The 10389-nt window shown below is 36.5% G+C and overlaps 2 protein-coding genes across 3 annotated transcripts; both read right to left on the reverse strand.

The window, feature by feature from the left end:
* Positions 1-2028: 2028 nt before the first annotated feature.
* On the reverse strand, positions 2029-6093 carry NFXL1 (NF-X-like 1). 2 transcript variants are annotated; one of them, XM_079018126.1, is made up of 2 exons: positions 5722-6093; positions 2029-5517 (listed from the first exon to the last, which is right to left on the reverse strand). In XM_079018126.1, exon 2 carries the CDS (start codon positions 5509-5511, stop codon positions 2272-2274), a length of 3240 nt encoding a protein of 1079 aa, XP_078874252.1. In that variant the 5' UTR covers positions 5512-5517; positions 5722-6093; the 3' UTR covers positions 2029-2271. The 2 variants fall into 2 exon arrangements, with proteins under 2 accessions (XP_078874252.1, XP_078874253.1); XM_079018127.1 differs by having other exon boundaries at positions 5939-6092.
* A 1599-nt stretch (positions 6094-7692) lies between these two features.
* LOC145068049 (uncharacterized) lies at positions 7693-10180 on the reverse strand. The gene is made up of 4 exons (XM_079015045.1): positions 9457-10180; positions 8928-9176; positions 8706-8847; positions 7693-8452 (listed from the first exon to the last, which is right to left on the reverse strand). The coding sequence occupies exons 1-4, from the start codon at positions 10178-10180 to the stop codon at positions 7693-7695; spliced, it is 1875 nt and encodes a 624-aa protein (XP_078871171.1).
* Between the last annotated feature and the right edge of the window lie 209 nt (positions 10181-10389).

Genomic DNA, 10389 nt, shown 5'->3' on the forward strand with positions numbered 1-10389 from the left:
GACCTGATTTAAGATAAAGATATTATTCATATACATCCAATTTGGGTTTATGATTTTATTATTAATATACGTCTGGAATTAAATACAAATTTATAAATATTCTTATAGACTAATATCCTTATACATTTTAATATAGTTATACACATTCTAAAAGAATATCATACAAATTGAATAAAATTCTTAAATAATAACATTGTTGAATATATAATTATTAAACGAATACACTTTGATCCTCTTTAATGGTCCATATAATCAACTTGATCTTTACATATATACTTGTTGAGCTTGATTCCAAATATTTCTCTTGTATGATCAATATGATTCCTTCTCCATGCAATTCTGAAATAATAAGATACATTACTCGTTAGTATTACCAGTTAAACAAATACACTTGTTGTTAACAAACATTTTGAAAGACATTCTAACAGAATGCATTTATATAAATAAATTCTAACAGAATACATTATAAAATGCACTTAAATCATAGTCTTTTTTTCTATATGCATCCACATTATAAAACATGTATAAATATATTCTGTCAGAATTACTAGCAACACATGTTTTATATTAATATTTATATTCTCATAGAATGAACATTTGTTTGCATTCTAATATGAAAAAAAAAAATCTCCAGTTTAACCCTTTTAAATATGTTATGTCATGTCGGTTTGAAACATTTTAAAGGTTGAAAGTAGGAATTATGGAGACAAAAAGGAAAAAATGAAACGCTGAAGTTAAAAGATGGAATGACAAAATTTATAGTAAGTTTAGAAGACAAAATGAAAAGAGTTAAAGTTGGGGATCAAAGTGGTGGTGAGGATGAGTAAAATTAACTTTTAAAATTTGAATATTACTTCTAATTCTTGAGTTTGGCCCACTACAAGTCTATAACATATAATAAATAATATATAATTAAACATGTCATATTCGAGTTGAAAGTCTTGACCTTTACTCTACCCGTTTAATTATCGTGTCGTGTCGTGTTAACCCATTTATCTAAACGTGTCAAAATCTCTGACTGAAACCCGTTAATTTTGTATCGGGTTTTTGTGTCGTCTTATGTTTTGCCAGGTCTACTCATATGACCCTTGGGTAGGGTCATATAGCTAATATGTGGATTGGAGGTAAGTCAGTGTTCGATTGTTTTTGAAGAAATTAAACTCGAAATGAATCAAATTTTGAAATAGTTGGAATCTGTTACATGCATTTGTGGTTAGCGGGGACCGGTTCAAATTTGATAATAAATGATCCATATTTATGTGTAAAAGTGGAGTTTTTATATTTATTTGTTTCAATAGAATGTAGTACATGTAATTTTCATAAAGATGGAGAATGGAATTGAATTGAGCCCATCCATCCCTAACTATATAATTATCCATTTGACAACCAAATATGTCGTGATTGGATATTAAATTCAAATTCCGTAGATTTTGTGGAGATACATCGATATGTCAACATCTTACTTGTGAATACTTTCTTCTTACTGCATGCTACACTAGATTGTTGGAAAATTTTGTGCACTATTTGTGAACATAATTGGAAGTTGTATGTTTTGCTATTTTGGCAAGTATACAAATTATTAAAAAACAATTGGCTTCTTGTAATCCGGCTAAAGAGACCGACCTAACAATGAGGTATCGACGGTAGCATACTTTAGAAGGGTTGCTGTTTTAACAACAGAAATATTTTGTGAGAGCTAAGCATGAAATATGAAAATTGCTGCCATTTATAATGTAGTTGATAAGTAATGACATACTGATATGGAAGTGGAACCAGTTATAAAAATTATTACACTTTTTTATAATGGAGCATGTGCATGGAAGTTGGAACTATTTATTCTAGCATTACATCACCGAAAAACTTCTCTTCAAATGTACTAAGTTATCGTTAATTTCTCAACATCAACTCCATTATAACTAAAACCTTTTATGTATTTACATGAGTCACCATAAGCCAAAAAAAAAAAAAGAGTAAATAAACTATAACCTAATATAACAAATTTCACTAAACCTTCAAGAAGAATCAACATTGGAACAAAAAACATATCCCACTTAAAACCACTTACCCTTTAAATGGTCTTACAGCTGGCTGCTGCTAGTCTAGTAGCATAGCATAGCCACTTTACAAAAGAAAAAAAAAAAGTACATCTGCCAACAATGCAACATCAACCCAAATCAAACCATTAATGATCCTCTACCCTCAAGTTGCAACAAAATCACGGGCAGTTCGGTCAAATTGCAAAAAGATCCACCCAATACCACTCAGTCAGAGTCAGTCATACGCCTTCTCCCAGTCCTCCACCACCTCCAAGTTCTCCTCCTGTTTCCCCGCTGCTTCACCCTCTCCCTCCCCCACCACAACTTTCCCAGACTCCTCCGCCAAACTGCCGCCACCTTCCGACTCCAAAACACTCCATCTATTCGCCGACGAAGTGATCGGAACCTCTTTCACCGCCGAACTGCCACCAGCCCACTCATCGGAAACACTCCATGAACTCTGCCCCCAATCTCCGGTGGTGGACGACTCCTGCACCACCGCTTTCTTCCATGGGTTCACATGGTCCTTAACTGTCGACCCACCACTGGCACCCCAAACGTTACCTCCACCATTCGACACGACCCCAACCACCGCTGCACCGTAATAAACCGACCCATGATCCAAGCGGCGCATGGCGGTTGCCGCCCGAGCCGGGTCACTAAACACTGCCAATGCATTCTTATCATTCAACCACACCAATTCACATTCACCACCAAATCTCAAAACCAAAGCACTCACATCCGCATCACTAGGCAAATCAAACAAAGCCACAACCAACCTCGGGTCCATGTCCACCAACGGGTCAAACCCAAGCGGTTGCACCATGCTCGTTGGGTTCACCCCTTTGGCTCCAAGAATCCGAGCCGGGGGTTTAGACTTGGGTGTAGCATGAACCACAATGAAGCGTTTCGGTTCCCAACCGGCTGCACTTATCGACAGCTTCCACCTCTCTGCTATCAGCCTCACCGCGTCCCTCTTCTCTTTCAACATCGGACAAAACACATGGACTTTGAGAGCCGCCGCCGAGCCGCCACGGCTCCGGCCAAGAACCACCATCTTGCACCGCTCCTCCACCGCCAAAACCCATTTCGGATCGCGTCTAAACAAGTCGCCTACCATATCAGCAACAGCGGTATTCTCACCGAAATGAAGCGCGTCTAGATTCGGAGTGGTGACACCAAAAGCATCCGCGAGAACTTTCTTCCGTTCCATTTTCGAACATTCATCATCACAAACCAACTTCCGTTGTCCAAGTGGAATCTTTTTTCCGTTTGATTCCACCGGTTGAAGTGGGGCCGGTAATTTCTGTATTGTGGAAGCTTCTAGAACAGTGTCGGCGTTGTAGCCGCTATTGCTGCCGCCAGCATCACAAGGAACAGTGGCGGTGATCCGATTACAAGAGCATGAGATTGTGACAGGGAACTCGCATCTTACATCTGGACACTGGTTGAACGGGTGGCAAAGGGCGGTGCACGTGTGGCGGCAGTCTCTCCGGGGAGCACCGCATGTCTGACCACATGAAGCCTTCACGCCGGAAGTGGAAGTGGAACCACCGGAGGAATCACATGGAGACGGGTGGCATGTCCTTAAACAAGCATGCATCCCACATTGCCTTGTTTTCCCACAAATTTTGTTACATCTGATATCTTTTGATCCACATGGTATGTTTCTTAAAACCACATGTCCACCTATGCATTCTTTAGGTATAGGAACAGAACATGGTGGGCAATCCCCAAAATGACAGCTGTGGGAAGAGACATGACCACATGGTTGAGGAACCGAACACGGGTACTGACAAGAAGGTGGCGGTGTACCACAGGGGAGTGGTGGTGGGATTGAAGATCTTCCACAAGCACAGGTTAAATCGGTGAAGATAGTCTCCGGGCAGGGCGGGCAGTGGCCACTATGACATAAAGATTCACAATCATGCTGCCCGCATCTTAGTTTCTTCTCACACGGCTTTGAACACATGTGTAGATCCCAATCCTCAAACCGATGCAAATTGTGGGAGTTTGAAAGCGGGCAGCACTTTTCACTGCAACGGTGTCTACCACAGTTCTTTTTACGCCCACAAGGTTTATCACATGTGAAAGTGTCCACTTCCATGCTGGTTTTGAAACATTCCACAGTTCTTGAAGTTGACCCACAACGACATTTTTGAGTAACCATTACCTGACATGGTGGACATGACTCCGGATGACATGTTTCTTTACATTGATGTAATCCACAAGGGAGGGTTTTGTCACATGTTTGTGAGCATGTAGGGATTGGGTCTAAACAAGTTTTTCTTTCCTCCTGTAAGCTTGATTTCCCACAGTAGCATGATGTCACCTTTCCAGGCAACAAATCACAGTCTCCACAAACACCAGGGTGACAAGTTTCTTTACAGAGATGATTACCACATCCGAGAGGCTTCCCGCAAGTGGAAGAACATGAAAAGATACCATCTTGAACGTTTACTTCACCTTTCACAGACATGCCTCCACAAACAACCACCTCTGTGTTTTTCTTGCAGAAACAAGAGGCTTCGATTGGAACTTCACATGAATCACAAGGACCAACATGGCAGGTGTTTTCACAACGGTGGCGGAGACACTTGCGGGGTTTACCACATCTTTGGCCACACGTGAGAACAGATTTCTGATCGGAGCATCTTGTGGTGATGGTTTTCTTCCCACATGGACATGGTCTTGGTGGGGCAAAAGCTTTACAAGGTGGACATGGTCCAGGGTGGCATTGGAGAACACAACGATGAGGACAAAGATCATCTCTACTAACACCAGAGCCAACAACTTCTTTCTCAAGTGGTCTTCCACAAGGTTCACCACAAGAATGAGGGGTTAGATATGGATCGGAAGGTGGTTCCTGTCTTTTTCCACAGAAACAAACATAACGGATATCTTTTGAGGATGTGAGCTGAACTGATTGACATCCAGGGCATCGCCAATTGAATCCTTGATTTTTCTCTGCAGATAAGTCGATGGAAGTAGGTGCCCTAGCCCACTTCTTGATACAATGTAAATGGAAGATTGAAAAGCAGCTTGAACAGGACCAAACAGGGGCAGAACGCCTCACCATATCATAACATATCATGCATTCGATCGTACCTTTTAGAAGTTTGTCTTGAATTTCTTGAACAAGTTGAGGTAAAACTCCTGTCGTGCCTTTTGAACCTCTCTCCTCGCGAGGAGCATCCTTTCTTCTATCTCTAGTCTGATTTACCCGAGGCATATGCTGTTGCTGCCTTCTCTGTACCCCAACATTTCCTCTATTATGAGCGTTTTGAGGCGGTGGACCTGATCTAATATTAGGTTCCCCACCATTTGCATCTGGAATTGGAGCAACTGTTGACGAGGAATTAGCATCCACTGCAGTGGTTGTGACCGTGGCAGTGGATCCTCTGGGAATCCATTCTTGACGACGAGGAAACCTAGGTCTGTTATCTCTTCTATCACTTCGAACGTGAGAGCTCATATCCACCTATTAAGATTCGCTAGAGTTAGATTCAAACATGTTTGTTTTCAATGTAGATGAGGTATAAATAAAACCTAAAGCAAATCAAAGGCGGTTCATATGAGTCGGTGAAAGGAAAAAATGAAATCAAAAAATTGGAAATCTAAATTGAAAAACCTAATTTGAAAAACGATTGAACATGTCTATCAAAGAAATGATAGGACAGTTTACCTGATTGGAAGTCGGAGGCGGGTTTGAAAAAGAAATTGTCGAGATTGAATCGGCTATACAGATAAACAAATGAAGATCGATAGCCAAAATCCCAAATCTTATGAATCAAAGCTAACTTCACAAACTGATTTTCCTGATTGAAAACTTGAAATGATAACAGGAATCGGCGATGGGAAAGAAAGTTTAGGAGGTGAAAATGGAAATCTGTTTAACCTACCGATGAGGTACGAATTGGAGCGCCGAGCGGAATTATAGGGGAGACCGACAAAGAGATCGTCGATTAACGCTTGGGGAGCAAGCGAAACGAAGGTTTCGATAGAATCGTGTATCGATTGACCACTTGTATTATGCGTGGTCACCACACAAACCAATTTCTCCTTCAATCTAATTTATAAATTGTTCTGTCTATTTCAATTTCCAATAACAATATTTAAATTTATCATCGACTTCTATATTATTTAACTAGATTATAACCCGTAGAAACCATGGTTACAAAACTAATTAAACTATTATAGTGAGAATTCAAAATTATCAATCAATTATTTCAAATAAATTATTAATTGAGAGATATTTTTTTAGTTATATAAAATTATAATCATTAATTTAAATAAATATGTGAAATTATATCACTTCATAATTTGTATTAATTTTAATTTATTTTTTATGCTAATGTAATTAAATTAATGTAATTAAAGTGAGAAATTTAAAATTTAAAATTTAAAATTTAAAATTTAAAATTTAAAATTGAGAATTAATAGGTTGATAAGTGACATGCATTAATGATGAAGACTAATATGGTGACACATGACAAAAGTAGAATAAAATATGCATTAATTAGGAGGCTAAATAGGATGACACATGTCAAAAGGAGATTAAAACTATTCTTTTATTAGAATAGGGACTAGTTTATAACCGTGCGAACCACGGTTACAAAATTAATTTAACTTTTATAGTAAAAGTTCAAAGTTATTAATCACTTACTTTAAATAAATTATTAATTATGTGAAATTATAAAATTATAATCATTGATTTAAATAAATATATAAATTAATAATACTTTATAATTTGTATTAATTTTATTTTAATTTTTATTTTAATGATATTAATTTAATGTAGATAGAATGGAAAATTTAAAATTTGAAATTTGAAATAAATAATCAATAGGTTGACAAGTGACAATTATTAATTAGAAGATATAATATGGTGACACATGACAAAAAGATAATAAAATATGCATTAATTAAGAGTTCTAGTAAGGTGACACATGTCAAAAGGAGAATAAAACTATTCTTTTATTAGGATAGGAAGATTAAATTACTTGCATAAGTCAAGTAGTTATATAAATTAGTTGCACTGCTGATGCATAATATAATATTGTAGCAACCTCATGATACAACGTTGGGATATTTTGGTTGCTAAGCAATAATCCCTATCGTAAAATCATGTAGGGGCGATTAGAGGTCCTATTTTGTACACACCACTCTACACAACACCAACCTATATGTTAGGTTTGCTTTTTAGGTGAATGGTGGTAATTATCATCATATAATTATTATTGACTTAACTTTTTAAATCATCATCACAATATAATTATTATTTGACCAACTTTTATTATTAGTTCATTATTACATAATCTACAAATCATTATTATTTAATAATTACATTTTTTACTAACTTAATTAATATTAATAATTTTATATTTATTTTTTATTAAGATAAAAAAATAACATAGTTTTTATAATATAATAACATATATAATATTATAAAAAAATAAATTATAAATAAATTTTCGTCAACCTAATATCATTGATATTATAAATAATATTATAAGAAATAAAATTCGAACAAATCTTCATCATTTTTTTTTAAATTTAAATATTACATAACAAAAATCTGAGACAAAAATAAACAACAATTAATCATTTATAGTCATAAAAGAACTTTCCGTAGGTATGAGTCACTTATAAAAATCTAGACGCGACTTATACATAGTTTGCCATTCGGCTGCGGACGGTCTTTGTGGCGGATCCATAATGCTGAAATAGGAGGCATCGGATACTCTCCTTCTAACTGTACCATCACATAGTGATTGATGTATACAAGTGCAAATGTAAGGACACGATGATTTTGAAACTCACTAGGACCTCTCCATAGAGGGAAAAAGGTTACAGGGCCCGCTGTGGTAAAAAATTGGACAATCACACCAAACCTGTTGGCTATCAGGATACCTGTCTCAGGCATAAGCATATAGTGTTCTGGTGGTGCTGTCCTATCTGTGATAAAGAAAGACAATGAATCAAGTACTCCATTGCATCCAATGAAAACTCTAGAATAGTCTTCATATGACGTCAATAACTCGTCATACAATTGCTGGCGAATGAAAAGCCACTCATTTTCATCATACCCGAGACAAACAACTACCGATCGAAAACCACAATTTCCATCACCCCATACATTTTGTATACGCGTGATGTATGGATGAAATATTGATGGAATTTCTTTCAACAATGAATTATGTTCCTTCGCTGCTTTCTCTTTCAAGTCAACCCGATACGACCATTTGCATGTTGGTTCCTCATTCAAGTCAAACTGGTACGAACATTGGTCTATTGGTTCCTCGTTCATGCCCATGAAGAATGAACTATGCCTAGCTGGTTCAATGGTCAAATCAAAGAATGATGAATTATGCCTAGTCGGTTCATCGTTCAAGTCGAAGAATGATGAATTATGCCTAGTCAGTTCATTGTTCAAGTCGAAGAATGATGAACTATGCCTAGTCGGTTCATCGTTCAAGTTGATGAACTATGCCTAGGTGGTTCCTGATTCAAGTCTGGACAACTGTATCGGTGAGGAGCTTGACTTTGATGGTGACCACGCTTCACTTTTGGGCGTCCACATTTATTTTTCTTAACCGAAGGTTCATTGATCATAATTTTTGAAGGATCGATTATCTCTTCCATCTTTCTTATATAACTGTATTTGACATGATCTGGTTGATTGTTGAATTTTTCCTTCCACCTTTGCATATGATCATCAACATTAAGATTTCCATAACCACAAATACACAAGGCTTAAAATCAAGCGTTCTCCAAAAAATATCAATTGAATCCAACGGAATAGGTGAACCTATAGTAAAAAAGTCAAAATGTTATAAAGTAATTATACATATAAAAACTTGTCAATTTAATACAATACATTTGACATACCTGCATCGACATACATCGCAAGTTCGTGAGCGCATGGTAAACCAAAACATGTTCGTAGTTGACAACCACAATTCTCTGGAGTTGGTGCAAATCCTTTTAACCGATGAAGCTCTTCTAAGATTTTATCCAAAGCATGCTCTGAAACATGATGTCGTAGTGAATTGAATATCTCATCCTTAAATTTTGGTTTATGAATGATTATGCTCATTGTGAAACTCTCTTTGATAGCTGTGTCTTGTGACTGTACAACTGTTTCAATAACATATATGAATTTATCCAAATCATGTTTTCGAGATGTTAGGTGTTTTTTTAGCTTAGCGTGCTGACTCTCAACTCTATTTATTGTTGAATTTCCAAAATTGGTATTTTGTCGGTCCACAATGATACAAATTTGTCGGGATACTTCTCCAACCAAGTATTGTAAAGATATCAAAAACCAACTAAAATATGAAGAAAAATCAAATTAGTATGGTTGAATTAATAATAATTATAAAAGAAATTAAGAGTTTAGGATATATATTAATGATACCTGGATCTTTGTACAATAACGATTGAAGGTCTGCATACGCTTGCATATATGCACTCGGTGTCGGAGATTCGACTAATTTCTTCCACATTGGATGAAGAGAACCCCAAGTCTTATCTGATTTGATACGTTTCCTACTTTGTGGAAAAACATCTTCACACGCCTTCATCAACGCCAAATCTCTATCGGTGACGATGACACGAGGACAAAAAGAATCGTTAATCGTCAATTTCAAACAAGTCAATACCCACCTGTAGTTTCTTGTTTTTTCGCTATTCATGAATGTGAAGGCTATAGAAAACGTCAGTCTCATAGAAGTGACACCAACAATCTCCAGAAAAGGAAGATTATACTTGTTTGTTTTGTATGTAGCATCTATCAACACCACATACATAAATGCTTGCCACATCTGTAACGATATTGGGTGCATAAAAAACAACTCCTCTAACTCGTTAGTGCTCTCGTTTAAACGATACTCATAATTATACCCTTTAGTATGCAAAATATGCATGACATTTTGTATCGGGCTTCTACCTTCTCGTTGAGATATTGTAAACTTATGGCGACAACTGTATATAGTTTTTAGTGAAGACACATTATTTTCATTTTGTTGCTTTATTGTTGACAAAATATCTAGTGGTTCAACATTCAACTCTGTCAAATCATGGACCAAACGAGTCTCTTTATCCGACAATCGCATTGCAAATGAATGAACCTCTACATACATTGATGGTTCGTGATTGTGATCATCACGTATGACCTATAACTTCCAACCATCTTGTGCCTTCAAATACTTTGCTATCAATTCGAATGGACAATTAATTTTTTTTTTTTTTTTGTTTTCACATTTTTACTTCTGGATATACCACTACGATCACAACAAAGAAATACTTTAGATTTGAATCTAAAAGTCGGTGCCTTCGATCATTTAGTGAC

The sequence above is a fragment of the Lactuca serriola genome, chromosome 8 (assembly GCF_051521515.1).
Source record: "Lactuca serriola cultivar US96UC23 chromosome 8, Lser_US96UC23_V15, whole genome shotgun sequence".
NCBI classification, from domain to species: domain Eukaryota; kingdom Viridiplantae; phylum Streptophyta; class Magnoliopsida; order Asterales; family Asteraceae; genus Lactuca; species Lactuca serriola.